This window comes from Pleurodeles waltl, chromosome 6 (assembly GCF_031143425.1).
Source record: "Pleurodeles waltl isolate 20211129_DDA chromosome 6, aPleWal1.hap1.20221129, whole genome shotgun sequence".
Classification (NCBI taxonomy): domain Eukaryota; kingdom Metazoa; phylum Chordata; class Amphibia; order Caudata; family Salamandridae; genus Pleurodeles; species Pleurodeles waltl.
Window position 1 is genome coordinate 1,056,253,189 of NC_090445.1, and position 14,982 is coordinate 1,056,268,170.

At 44.7% G+C, this 14,982-nt stretch overlaps 1 protein-coding gene across 1 annotated transcript in view; it reads right to left on the reverse strand.

The window, feature by feature from the left end:
• The window catches only part of ACOT7 (acyl-CoA thioesterase 7), a 1,119,500-nt gene that overhangs the window by 904,201 nt on the left and 200,317 nt on the right, over nucleotides 1–14,982 (reverse strand). Inside the window, exon 2 of the mRNA XM_069240010.1 lies at nucleotides 1,773–1,890. Within this exon, the coding sequence (XP_069096111.1) occupies nucleotides 1,773–1,890 (118 nt within the window). The remainder of the gene's footprint in view (nucleotides 1–1,772; nucleotides 1,891–14,982) is intronic.

The following is a 14,982-nucleotide window of genomic DNA, read 5'->3' on the forward strand; positions in this document are numbered from 1 at the left end:
TGACTTACAGGTTCGTCCCAGTGAAGAAAATCTAAAAGAAAGAGACCAAGGGGGTCATTCTAATCTTGGCGGGCGGCGGGAGCCGCCCGCCAAGCGGGAACCACCAGAAGACCGTACCGCGGTCAAAACACCGTACCGCGGTCAAAAGACCGCGGCGGTCATTCTGAGTTTCCCGCTGGGCTGGCGGGCGACCGCCAGAAGGCCGCCCGCCCGCCCAGCGGGAAACCCCCTTCCACGACGATGCCGGCTCCGAATGGAGCCGGCGGAGTGGAAAGGGTGCGACGGGTGCAGTTGCACCCGTCGCGATTTTCAGTGTCTGCTATGCAGACACTGAAAATCTTTGTGGGGCCCTGTTAGGGGGCCCCTGCAGTGCCCATGCCATTGGCACTGCAGGGGCCCCCAGGGGCCCCATGACACCCGTTCCCGCCAGCCAGGTTCTGGCGGTCAAAACCGCCAGAACCAGGCTGGCGGGAAGGGGGTCGGAATCCCCATGGCGGCGCTGCCAGGTTTCCCTTTTCTGACCGCGGCTTTACCGCCGCGGTCAGAATTGGCCTGGATGCACCACCAGCCTGTTGGCGGTGCATCCGCGGTCCCCGGCCCTGGCGGTCTATGACCGCAAGGGTCGGAATGACCCCCATAGTCCGAACGTAGGAAGTTGACCGGGACCTCCCAGCCAGCGTATCCGAGGAGGGCTCCAAGGACGTCAGATCAAGATTCAGGTTTGCCCCAGTCGAAGGATTTTCACCTTGTAAAAACAACTTAGTCCGAAGGTAAAAATTTCCAGCGGGGGCTCCTGCGACACGTATCCGAGGAAGAGTTCCAGGAGGTCGGATTGGATTGGCAGGTTTGTTCCACTGAAGAAAATCTCCAGAAAAACGACTAAGCCCTAAGGTAAATTTTTGACCATGGCTTCCCGCGGGCTGTAGCCGAGCCGGGCTCCATCGCGGTCGGCCTTAAACTTTGACTTTGACCCGGTCGAGATGCGACCAGATAACCAGATTGGCGCTTTTTGTTTCTATGCACTAGAAAGCAATAATTATTTAAAAAATTCACATCTCCGGTTCCCCTTATCCGATTTTATTCGTTTTGGTGTCATTTTGAAGCTAAAAATATGTCCTATTTTTATAAATTTATTTTTGATTTTTTAACTGTTTCCTGTGTTTTATTTAATTACTGTTTTGTGATATTTGAATGCTTTACTCATTGTCTCCCAAGTTAAGCCTTGTCGTTCGTTGCCAAGTTACCAAGGGTTGAGCTAGGTTAATTTACTGAGACCTGACTGGACCTAAGTGGAGGTTGGTGGCCTATTGCCAAGTGTAGGTACTTACCTGCCCTTAACAATAACCCATTTTCCAACAGTCACTATCTGCAGCCTGAGTGAGGGAAGGTAAATCGGCTATCAATCAGGTTAACATTCCGCTGACTCTGGGACAATCTCATACCTTATGGTGAGGAGGGGGTTGGCGCAACTTCTGATGTGTTGCACTTGTCAGAGCCAGATCATCTACTTACACTTACAATATGCTACTAGATTATTCAATGATACATTTTCTTTGCAAGTTCACAATATAGTGGTATAGTATCTCACTATACATTCACCCATCAATTCGCCTGCAAGTTTTTAATTGAAAGTGTGCAAAAGTGAGTAAAATGCCATAAGGTCATTAATATTTTCATTACTTTAAATCAATTTTATATTTACAGATTTTAGCAGTGACAAAGGTGGAGGAATATTGGTTCTTTCTAAAGGTGATTTCTTTGTATGTACTCACCCCAGCCTGACTGTTGCAGTGTCGAGTACTGATAATGGCACCAGCTTCTTCTATCATTTTTAAGATCGTTCCTCCATGGACGTTCCCGGCAATGTTAGCATCATCAGGTCGCATTATACTGTAATAGTAAAAAAAAAGTTTTGAAAATAGTATGATTTGTCTTTTATTAAGGGTAACACTGTAGCAGTCAACAAGACCTGCGATAACTCTCAACAACTGTTTTTGATCATTTTAGTGCAGGTTGTTGTTTTTCCACGCAAACTGGCAACGTTTCCTTGTAAATTCTAATTTATGTTGAAAATGGATCTGGCCATTGTGAATTGGATTTAAACGTATTTTCCTCGTGGATTTTAGCTGCACTTGGATTGTGTTTAGTTTATTTCATTCATGATTAGCTAACTAAAACCTTTGCAAAATAAAACATAAATATTATCAACAGCTTAAACTTGTTAACGATGGTACACAAATAATGGATTGGCCTACAATTAGACTCGTTAAAATATATTAACAAAAGTGACAAAAATACTTTCAGTTATTCGATTTTCCAATGCTTTGCGTACTTACAAAGGCCCTTGAAATATCCTATGTGCGTGGGCCACTTGTTGAAAGTTCCCTAGTGCAATGTGGAGATTGCATTCCAGACTTCCTAGAGTAGTCACGCTCGCTATCCTGGTTTAACACTTTTAATAAAAAATAGTTTTAGTGGCAAACTCCAGTTGAACTTTCTAAGGAACAAACATTAAGAAACCGAGTCCGGGTCTGCTGCCAGGCAGGCAGGGGATCAGAATTACTACCCCTCTCCAGTCACAGAATATGCTCGACAAGTGGTCTCCCTGCTTGCCACTCCCTACGCAGATCATACTGGCTCCATGAAGTGATTTCGGGCTTGATCATTTGTGAAACCAGCATGCATTGCAGCTAGTTTCTTCTCAATCTTCATAAGGTATTCCACAATACGACAGTTTAACTGTAGATTTGCTGGCATGAAATAGGCCAGTACCGCCCATCTTCATGTTCACATGCCACGCTGGGTAAAAAGTGGCCATAGCATCACTCCCCTCTCAGTCATTCACTCCTTACAGATGGACATCAGGTGTACCATATCTTCTTTCCCCTTCCAGCATAGCCAGCAGTCAGTGACGGCGGAACTGCGCTTCCATGGTGGTTGGTGTAGAATCAATGGTAATATGCCTAGTCGGAATTGAAGAAATCTTTCTTTTATATAACTGGAATATGCCACATGAAGGTAAGGTTGGGCCGTAGCTGTGCAGCACCAGCCCTCCATGTGCTCCTTCTACCAAAACAGATTTATCCTCATTTAATTAAATAATGTTTATTGTTTTATCTAGGTGCTTCTTTAGGCTAACATGGGTTGCAGGCTTTCCTAAAGGTCATGTAAACCAAGATACGTTAGGGATTCCATCAGGTAGGTCTCATCAGAAACTACCCCGGTCATCAGTTCCAGCCATAGATGTGAGTTCAATGTTTTCAGCTCAACTTCTTGATTTTATGCCAGCATTCGATATATGTGCCCCTCCTGGCAGAGATTGTTTCTGAAGCCCAAACTCTAGCCGTATTTGGGCAGGGGAAGTGTATTTGGGGAGGTCGAAAATCATTGTATTACCTCCAACCATGATCCCATCCAATGTGGCCGCCTTCCTTCCAAATAATGCCTAGCTCCCAGATTATGGTTGGGATCTATTTTGCTTGTGTTACCTGGAACAGTGGTGTTAGTGTCGGGCCCACCACTTTCTTCTTTAGGTTTTTTAATGCCAGGGCAAACGTGTTCCCCTTCCACTGCAGAGCTTCTTTCTGCTGCTTGAAAGAGCCCTTTTTGTCAATGATGATACCGTGGTATTTATACTCCATACTCCAGCACCGACTCTAAGCATTGGCTCTAAGCTTGAAGCTTTCCTTTTCATGCTTTTCACTGACATGGTTGATCAGCAAAGTTGATCTTTAACCAGTATGTTTGGGTAACATTAATGAGGCGCTGTAGGCTGACCGGTGTGCTACTTATAAGCACCAAGTCATATGCGTGAAGGAGGGTGCTATACCACCCAGCTTGGGGGCATGAGAGTTGCACCAATCCAATTTTGGTGTTAGGTCAGCTATGAAAAGATTGAACAGGGTAAGGGCGTGTAACAACCTTGCTTTAGTCTTTTCATTGTTGGAATTCCTCTCGAAAGATGCAAACCTAACCCTAGTTTCACCTGGATCCAAGTGTCTCTATATAGCATGATCAGTAGCTTCAGGAGGTCAGAGTGAATGTTCATTTTAGCTAATTTTCACCACAATTTCCCTTGACCCAAGTAGTTAAAAGCGGCCCGGAAGTCTATGAAACAAAGGAGTAAGGGTGTTTTTTTATTTTTTTTATTTTTTGGGGTTCTTATCATTCTGTCTAATAATAGAGAGAGTGACAAGATATCTGATGAGGTTCCAATGTGTTGGCAGAATCCCATTTTATTTAACGGGATTATGAGATTGGCTGAGATCCATGGTATTAACTTTTCTAAATGGTCCCAGTGAAGTATTTAGCTTCATTATCAATGAGTGCCACCAATCAGTAATTTATTGTGCTGCTCTTATCACCATGCTTGTGAATTGGTGATATTATGGACCCTCTCCAATAATCTGTAATTTTTTTATCATCTGAAATCTGCTGTAATAAAGGCTCCAGTTTCTCTGAACATTAACTTGCGCCATGTTTAAAGAATGCAGATGGAATCCCATTGGGACCCGGAGCCCCCTCTAGCCTCCCTTTTGATATCTGTCTCTTTATTGTCCAATTGGTAGACTGCCAAGGGCTCCGAGGTCTGCTCCAGGAGCACACGATGGGCACCACCTCACATTACAGCTGCTTTTATGGCTTTGTTGCTAGGCACATCTGGTAAAAGTTTCCTGAAGTGCCTGATTGAGTTTGGCTCCCTTCACGACAATTGAAATGCTTGTAAAAAAAAAACTTCGCCCAGATCTCTCCAGATCTCTCGGGTGAGGTGGGAGCTAATTCCACACTGGGTGGGCCGCTGTATTGTACTGACTGTGTTCCAGACCGCACATGATCATTGCTGTTTATAACGCAAAGGAGTTTGGCCCAAAATGTATCATTCCCATCCTTTTTTATTGACCAGGTTAGCTTTTTTAATGATGCTTTATTTAATCTCAGCTCTCGGGAAGAGCATATGTTTCTTTTATAGATTTTTATTTGCATTAGTTGGACCATTGCCAATTGACTCTCTTGTCTTCCTTGCCTTGCCCCATTTTTTAGTGATATTATTATTGCGCTTGTATCCCTTCACTTTTTTTGTGAAAACTTCCCATACAGCTGTAGGGTTTGTAATCATATCTTGAGTATCTTGCAGTATGTCTTTAGCAGTGTTACATTTGATTCTTTTGTTATTCATAGTGTGCACCGAGCAGAGAGATTCAGCCGGATAACAGGGGGCTGTTGGGCTAATTTTCAGCGTGGTTATTTGTGGGAGGTGGCCTCTAGATATTTCCTTGCCCAATTTGTGTGCTAAGACGGTACAGTAGAGGGGAAGAGTAACAAAGGTGTAAGCCAGTGGTGAGGCAGCTGTCGAAGAATGGAATGTTGCGGGCAGATCGTCCTCTGAAAAGTGGCCATTTAGAGCTCTAAAGCTGAGGGGTTCTAAACATCTTAACAGATGCTTGGCAGTGTCAGTTTGTCTTCCCATTGAATTTGCAACCTGGAGAGGGATGTCCCAGGACGAAGACTGAGTGATTTTTATGTCATTGCATGCAGGTGAGTTCAGTAGGTGTACGTTAAAGTCTTCAGACAGAATAAAGTTGTAGGTTTGTTCTTTTTCCAGGAGTCTTTTTTTCACTAATCAATGTCTCTGAACCCTTTGACCTTCATTTTGGGTGCAAATAAACATTTACAATCACAATTTCCAGATCCTTTCCCTCGCGAAGGGCCATTATTCTCACTGCTTTAGCTTCTATTTCCACTGTAGATTCCACCTAAAGTTCCTTGACCATGCAGATGCTTACTGTTGAGATGTAAATTGACTTACCTCCCTTACGGTGGCCAAAAGTACCACCTTTGCATGCCGGGACGTGGTAGCCCACAAAGCCCTGTATGTTAAATGGGTATTCAAGCCACGTTTTCTAAGTAAGATAATGTCAAATGGTTGTAGAAATTGTAGCATGTGCCCATCAATTATTTTATTTCCCAAGCCATTAATGTTCCACAAGCATATAAGTGTGGCTGAATTGGCTTGCGGTTCTTTAGCAATTTGTCAAGGAGAGCTACTCCCACCATTTATTGTGCATGTGTTTGTATTTTCGTGCTATTTTGTAGGTTTTGCCTAATCTCGGCTGAAGGGGAGGTACTTCTTACCCCTTTGAGTATTGAGAAATTGTTTTTAGGGGTTCTCTGGCCAGGCTTGTATTGATTCGAGAATAACAGGGATGGAGGTCAACCAGGAGTATGTAACGAGGTCAGAGTAATGTTCTTAAAGAGTGCCTTTGCACTCACAATCTTCTTGGTGGTCTCTACCGTTACCCATGCAGCTTTGGTGGCTTCCTTTACAGATGGGCTAGAGGTTTGAATAAATTTGATAGGGAGCACGTCAGATGTTTTAAGGAGCTCCAGAGCACTGATAGCCACAAGAAGGCGCAGGATGTTACCCCTGATTAATATATCAGGCCACCCTTGTGATTCATATCATGGGTAAAATACTATGATGCTTCTGTCTAGCTCTCCTACTGCTGGGGATGAGGGGCCACTGAGTGCTCCACTTAAGGATTTGGCTTGAATATTTGAATATTCCTGGTCGCAGATTTCCCTTTCTGCGATTTTGTTTGGGGTCGTGGTCTGCTTGTCTGTAATTCTATTCTCTACCTAGATAATTCTCAGGGTCCCTTTTCTGCTTGGGTGCCAGGGTGGATGGCAGTGCTCATCTGAGTGATATTCCTTCCAACCCAACCTAGTGCTTGAGTGTCTGCATACTTGCATTTGACTTGCAAAGTGCTTTGTTACCCTGTGATCAGATGGGCCCCTGTGTTTTTAGGTGCATCTCCAGGTGCCATTTTGCAATGTGAAACTTCTGGATGGGTAGCCCTCACAAGTCCCTCGACTAGCATGATGCTGGGCAGGATGCTGCCTGTCTGCTAGGCCAGTGGGGGTCTCCGTGCCCCCTCTGGGTTTACACTGGCAGAGGGAACAATATTTGCTTCTGTTGTAACCTCACTCAATGCTTGTGTGATGTTCCCCCAATGCCCCCCTATGGAAATGCTGGAAGTATTGTCGGCTCGGAAGTACGTTGTTATCTCGTTCTTTCTATTTCTACCTTCTCTCCTTTGCTTACGGCATGCTTGAGCTGTGTTTCTTTGTTCTATCGGGGAGGACTGTGAATTCTCAGGTGCAGATTGTTGGTCAATGTTAATAGGTTCGGCTGGCTCGGGGTCGTCTTGAGCTTGGTTAACCTTACGGTTTCTAACTGGCACGGTTCACTGCCATTGCGTGAAAATTCTGAATTGAGGTATGGCTGGGAAAGGACGATGCTGTGGGTGCAGCTCGTCTATTGTTTTAGCCCTGTTAATAAATTGCCCAGCATGTTCAGCAAAGTGGTGAGTTTTTCCACAACGGGGCGGCAGGAGCGCCGACTTGCGTCAGCCGGGTATCAGCTTCCGCTTGTTTGATCAGGCTATTCAACTCAGAAAGATTTTTATCTATCCCAGAATCAAATACAGCTAAAGAGTTCAAAAAAATTAAATGGATGTCCATTTTGTCTGACTGGTGCTGTAGAGCATTCACTAAAAGTTGCAGTGTTTAGGAGAGATGATCAGATGGTGCCTGTCTGTTGTTCTTCCTCTAGGCTTGAATTATTCCTAAGAGTATCCCTCTCCGTTCCCTGAGGAGTGTTCCGAATATAAGATGCTGCTAGTTACTCCCGTTCTTGGATTGATAAGTATAAAACGTCATAATAATGACCTTGATATTCTTCTGCTTATTGATGGTTTCGGCTAAGGCCAGCCAGGCTGTGCTCAAGGGAGTCGGTTTGGCTAATACTACAGTTAGAGGATGGAAGAATCTGCCAACCGGTGGCTCTCAGTTTCGTCTGACTGAGAGGCAGCCTGAGCAGTAACTTGGTGTTTAGGACTGCCCTGTGGGCATGCCCAGAAGGAGCTGTAGCCAGAGGTTGTCAACAGGGCTGCCAGGACCATTCTTTCCTGGCCGCACCGAGTTATGGCTAGCTGTTGCAACAAGGGGATCTTGTTGCTCCTCAGTGACACCCCGGAGTTTCAGTCCTTTTTCCCATTTTTGTGTAGTAGAGTGTAGACTGTCATAGGTGGCTTCTTTCTCCTGTGCATCCCACGCAACCTTTGTGTGAGTGGTACTTTGGAATGGGGGGTCCTTGATGTCCTCATCAACCGTGACTTTAACTTCCATCTCTTTTTCTTCTTCATTGCCTGTATCATAGTGAGCTGCCTTGTAAACTGTAGTGAACTTTGTTTTTTCCACTGTCCTCTACACAATCTGCTGTTCCTGCCGTTATGAGGTCATTGCTGCCTGGAAGATCTAACGTGACTCCAGCCTCCTTTGGGGAGCCAGTTACCTCTGGCTGCAAAGTTGAGGGAAGCCCTGGGATCCCTACATTACCGGAGTATAGAACTGAAACTCTGTATATATCTTTTGTTGATTATTTCGTGGCGTGGCCCTATGCTTGCTCTGTGCCGGTTGGGCTTGCTCTTGTTTGCACCACTGGTAGAAGCTATTGTTCCTGTGCGATGACCACTAAAGGGATTGTGACCCTTCTGGGACCTCTTGACTTTGGCATTCCGCCGGCTCTTCATTTTCTTTTACTAATTTTGATTGTGCTTTGTCCTCTCACTTTGACTGACCTCATGATGAGGTTTTGGTTACGATTGAAATGATTTACAGTCTAGCTCCGGATTATCAAGATTCTGAATACTGCAAGTCTATATGCTTCCTACCCTCTGTGCTGCTGGAGGGGCAGCGTAACTCAGATCAGAAGTGCTTAGATGCTGTATTTAATGTAGGTGCGAGCAATCAAGGGGAAGTGAAATGCAAAGTTCCTAGTTGTTCCCAGCTGCAGGGTTCAGGGTAGCTTGTGGTTTGTGGAAGTTAGGGTGTATTAAGATGTCTTATGAAGTCAGATTCACCTACAGATTCAAGACCCATGTGAGCCTTCTTAGGGCTATTCACTCAGGAGGGCTCTTGAGTCAGATTCACCTACAGATTCAAGGCCCTTGTGAGCCTTCTTAGTGGTTGTTGCTCAGGAGGGCTCTTGATTGATCTGTGATCGTAATTGCTGCTCAGTAAACACCTGTACCCCTTCTGTCTGCCTCACCACTCCACCGAGCCCAACAACAGCTTGTGTGGTAGAGGAGGGGGTCACAAGCACGCACTTTCAGGTCCTTTAGCAGAGGTGGAAAAGAAAATAATGCCCAGGCGTGTTGCAGGATCTCCTGGTTCTCTTGATTGCCTCTTAGGTTTTTAAAATCTCTCTGCCCTTCCAGGTGGTGCGGGTGATGCAGGTGTCAGTAGGCAATGGGCAGTGGCACGGTGGGGTGACTGTAACACATAGACACAATGCGATACAATGAGGATACGATGACAAGCGGGAACAACTCTCCCTCAGTAGCACCTGCTAGAGCTAATACGCCTTTACTTTCTTTTGGGCCGTTGGACTCTGGACTCCTCTCCTGCTGTGCCACACTCATGCCTACCCACAGGCCAGGTAGTGATGCTCCAAGGACAGGTCAGGAGCTGCGTGGAAGCCGCTAAGGCCCCGTGGAGAGAGCAGGAGGGGCTGAGAAGGTCATCAGTCTAGCAGCCCAGTGAGGAGAGTACATTGGAGTTACTGTAGTGGCATATGGGTTTCCTTTGACTTGCCCTTTCTGTTTTGCCGATAGCCCATTGCTGGTACTGCCTCTGCCACTGTGTCTAGCTCACTTGAAGAGTCAGGTGAGATTTGGGTGTGCAGCAGGGTGGGAGGCTGCTTGCAGTCAAGGTTTGTGGGCAGAAGAAGTGAAGCAGTATCACAGGAGTACCTTGTTCTTCATCTAGTATGGGACACATGGGTCTACAGGGCTTCCCCCTATCGAGAACACTGCACAAAAACCTCAGAGCAAGAAACCCGAACAGCCGAAAGCACTTGCCATGAACATTTAGGGCCAACTGCTCGGACCAGTGTACAGTTTATCCCAAGTCCTGGCTAGCATCTGTGGGTGATGAAGGTGGCTAACTTCAGTTGTCTTCTACTGCACCGCTGCACCACAACGAGTTCCAGGACACTCTCACTTACACTTTACAATAACATGGGGAACATAAAACATCCTTCCACTGTGTCTAAAATAGCCTGGGGAGCAGTGTGCCTCACTAATTAGTTCTTTGACTGGGGCCATGGGAGAAATCGATAAGGAAATAATAAGCGTAGAGGTGAGATTAACTACGTGTAACCAGGGAGTAACGTATATCTTAACCCCTGCCCAGCCACAAGATATTAAATCTGACAAATCTCCCAGGGAGGATGGTAGACAAGATGGCTATTAGGTATGTACAAGATACTCCAGCTTGCAGTACCACAGTCTCTCTGCCTGACCCTGAACCCCAGCCGCCCCTAAAGCGCATGAAGACACCAGGGACACCAGCCCAAGACACTTGACAATGATTCTTTGATCATGCCCGTGACTAAGACTAAGGCCTCTACCAACTCAGCTAATATTAATGCCAGAACTACAACTCCCATGATGCACTCGTACAAACTCAAGACATTGCTCAATACAGTCCAGGCAGGTGAAGACTTCATTGGATTTACTTTTTTCCAGGTTGGCACATGTGGAGAGCCTTACTTCCAGTTGTCTTGAACCATTAAGGGCAAAAATATCCCTCACCTCCACTTCCTATCAACCCACTAATAGCATGGCTCCTCCTCCGTCTCCTTCCACTATCCCTCATCCCCATTGTTCCCCTTCCCCCTCCCCCTATCTCTCCATATGTTATGGGCAATAAGCCATCTCCATACCCACCTCAGATTTCTATCTCTCATGTGAACGTTATGCACATGCACTGTAATTTGGGTTTACAACCTCTGATGCCGATTCCTGCCCATGGTATCAGTATTGTTCCTATGAACGTTCACATGAGTCTACCATCAACTACCAACATACAACCCAGTAGGGAGTTTGCCGTAGACACGACGTGCAGGAGGTTTGATTTTCTAGACCTTCCACTCAAAGCGACTCCCTACATCATAATTCTGGCAAATGTACCTGTCCTTTCTGGAGCACCAAGAAATAAGTTGTTAAACTGGTTGACGAACAAAACAGGCTTATTGGGGCCCTCTTTGAAATGAGCAGAAAGGTAAAATGGACTGGCAGGGATACTAAAACTTTATCAAGTGATTATGTTGTTCTTTCCTTTAAAATATGAGCTTTAGTGGAACAATTCTGAGCAGAACTGGCCCCTTATCGTGCTCTCAACTAAATATCTGTTCTTCTGCTAGGCTATTTTTACCAACCACCAGTCACATCTATTTCAACCCATGATCACATTTCCAGCTTAGGGACATTGGACGGGGTAGATTGACTCGTTGCTGAATCAACATTGGCCTCTCTATCCACCAATTACTAATCCATAGTAGCTAGATGGGGTCAGAGCCGTTCTTCATTAAAAGAAGATGTTGAAGTAGAATGAAATGCCTTCAGAATCCTATTTTGGAACCTGGCAGGGTTACGCACAAAAGCTAACTCCCCAGAATGGTTGTCGTTTGTTACTGAGGGGGGGTCATTATGAAAACGGCGGGATTTGCCGCCGTGTTCATGTTGGCGGTCTAAACACACACCGCCAGTCCGTTGAAGACGGGAACAGTATTTCCGCCAGCCGGCCCAGCAGAATGCTGGGCCTGGACTTTGCCGACAGCTCCATATGGAGCCGTCGTCAATGCCTCAGTGCGGCGGGTGCAGCAGCACCCATCGCGCATATCACTGCCCATAAATTGGGCAGTGACATGCGCAACGGGCTGTGCAAGGGGGCCCCTTCCGCACCCCTTCCGCCAGCCTTTCCCTGGCGGGGGAAACCGCCAGGGAAAGGCTGGGGGAACACGGGTTCTTTATCTGGATGGCAGCGCTGCTTGTCGGATAAGGATCTCTGCCATCATCAGGCTGCCTGGCGGCGGTAGCTTGGCGGTGGGGGGGGACGCCTGTGGCGGTCTCCCTGTGTTCGGAATATGGCGGTCCAGACTGCCATGTCGGTGGCGATAATTTCTGCCACCGCCGGCATGGCAGCCTGGACCGCCATGTTCATAATGAGGGGCTAAGTTACAGAATCTGTATTTCTAAGAGACATGGGCTTTTGAGCCTCTTCAGATCAATGGTTCTAGAACTTTTTACTTCCAGAGGCACCTCCTAAAACTGGTAGAGCTAGGGTGGTCTATTTGTTTATATCTCTACCTATTTGCCATTTTCCAACATTTCTGCTGTGACTACCATCTTATATTTCCAAATTATTGTCATCGAAATTTCACCCTACTATCAGTTTGTGCTTGTCAACGTCTACAATTACGTTTTGCTTATTGACTTATTGATGAATCTTGGGCAGCTGAATAGAAACTGAGTGCCCATCAATAGGAACAATATGAAGACAGTTAGTAGAACTTTGGGTGGCGATTTTAACATTTATATGTGCCCTCTGCTTTCCAAAAATGTCTGTGGTTTAACAGACTTCCACAATTGTGATCAATCACATTTTATTTACAAAAGTTATGGTGCTAAACAGAATGAACTTTTGTTTAAATATGACCATGCCTCTTGTAATGATCTGTGTGAAACTTCAGTCCCATTTAAGGCTAAGTTTAATGGTAAGTGTGACAACATCCTCAACAATTACACAATTCCATTCCACAGGTCTTCCCCATTGTTATCTAACTTAATTAGACATAGTATTTCTTTGAGGGATCACTACACATAGAGTGTTAATTTAAATTTCAGATGTGTAATGAAACAAGAAAAGTCAGATAAACCAGGCATAGTCAATAATATTGAACTGGCCAAATGTAATGGTATTGCTCTACGCTAGACACAGGATAATCCCTATGATCTCCTGGAAAAATTGATAATTAAATGCAGAGAGGGTTTTGAGACATGACTGGATGACGCTTGTTGACCCAACTATATTCTTAAGGCGTTCCCTATTATTACAGAGGGAATTAAGGATTGCCTAATGGTATCCAGGCAAAAACTGGCCAGCACTAGTCAGTGCTGATTTCATTTCACCTGCTCTAGGGCTCTTAAATGTCTTAAAGAAGCTCCCCACAATCCTCTTAGGTGCACACAAGAAATATAAATGTGTAGGCACAAATACAAATTAGTCCTAAAGGAGATGAAAAAAGCACTTAAAGATGAAGCTTGGAAGTTCCTCATTGAAGACAGCCTAAATAAGGACAACACAGCTTTCTGATGCACTACTAACGGTTCTTATCTAGGCAATTATAGTGGCCCAAGCATAGAGATTGCCATTGCTGATACCAATTAGGTGATCCATTTCACTAAAATGTTTTTAGGTACTGGCAAGAATGGCATCCCCCGACTTAGCTCTTGTGCCTGCTGACCCACCTTTGACTAAATTAAAAGAGCTGTTTTGGCCAGCAAGGGTGGTAAAGCACCTGGTCCCAATGGTATACCCGTTGACTCATTAAAGGCAAATGTATCTCTTTAGGTCTTGACCCAGGTGCTGAGGGCATGCTGCAGCTGTGAATTTTTAAATACCTGTTCAGAATCATTAATTGTTCCTATTTACAAGAAAGGTGACTGTGCAAACCATCATATTTCACTACTTTATTCTATGGTGAAAGTGTCAGGTCGTATTCACTTGAACAGACTAGAAGAATGGCTGAAAACAATGAGGTTGTCTGATTATCTCTGAACTACAATATGGCTTCCGGAGTGGACTAGGGACTATTGAACAGAGATTAAATCTCAACCTCTTAGTAGGAGAGCACACCCTTATTAGAAGGGGACACATGTTTTTAACCTTCATAGAACTATCCAGGACCTTTAACAGACTTCCACAATTGTGATCAATCACATTTTATTTACAAAAGTTATGGTGCTAAACAGAATGAACTTTTGTTTAAATATGACCATGCCTCTTGTAATGATCTGTGTGAAACTTCAGTCCCATTTAAGGCTAAGTTTAATGGTAAGTGTGACAACATCCTCAACAATTACACAATTCCATTCCACAGGTCTTCCCCATTGTTATCTAACTTAATTAGACATAGTATTTCTTTGAGGGATCACTACCCATAGAGTGTTAATTTAAATTTCAGATGTGTAATGAAACAAGAAAAGTCAGATAAACCAGGCATAGTCAATAATATTGAACTGGCCAAATGTAATGGTATTGCTCTACGCTAGACACAGGATAATCCCTATGATCTCCTGGAAAAATTGATAATTAAATGCAGAGAGGGTTTTGAGACATGACTGGATGACGCTTGTTGACCCAACTATATTCTTAAGGCGTTCCCTATTATTACAGAGGGAATTAAGGATTGCCTAATGGTATCCAGGCAAAAACTGGCCAGCACTAGTCAGTGCTGATTTCATTTCACCTGCTCTAGGGCTCTTAAATGTCTTAAAGAAGCTCCCCACAATCCTCTTAGGTGCACACAAGAAATATAAATGTGTAGGCACAAATACAAATTAGTCCTAAAGGAGATGAAAAAAGCACTTAAAGATGAAGCTTGGAAGTTCCTCATTGAAGACAGCCTAAATAAGGACAACACAGCTTTCTGATGCACTACTAACGGTTCTTATCTAGGCAATTATAGTGGCCCAAGCATAGAGATTGCCATTGCTGATACCAATTAGGTGATCCATTTCACTAAAATGTTTTTAGGTACTGGCAAGAATGGCATCCCCCGACTTAGCTCTTGTGCCTGCTGACCCACCTTTGACTAAATTAAAAGAGCTGTTTTGGCCAGCAAGGGTGGTAAAGCACCTGGTCCCAATGGTATACCCGTTGACTCATTAAAGGCAAATGTATCTCTTTAGGTCTTGACCCAGGTGCTGAGGGCATGCTGCAGCTGTGAATTTTTAAATACCTGTTCAGAATCATTAATTGTTCCTATTTACAAGAAAGGTGACTGTGCAAACCATCATATTTCACTACTTTATTCTATGGTGAAAGTGTCAGGTCGTATTCACTTGAACAGACTAG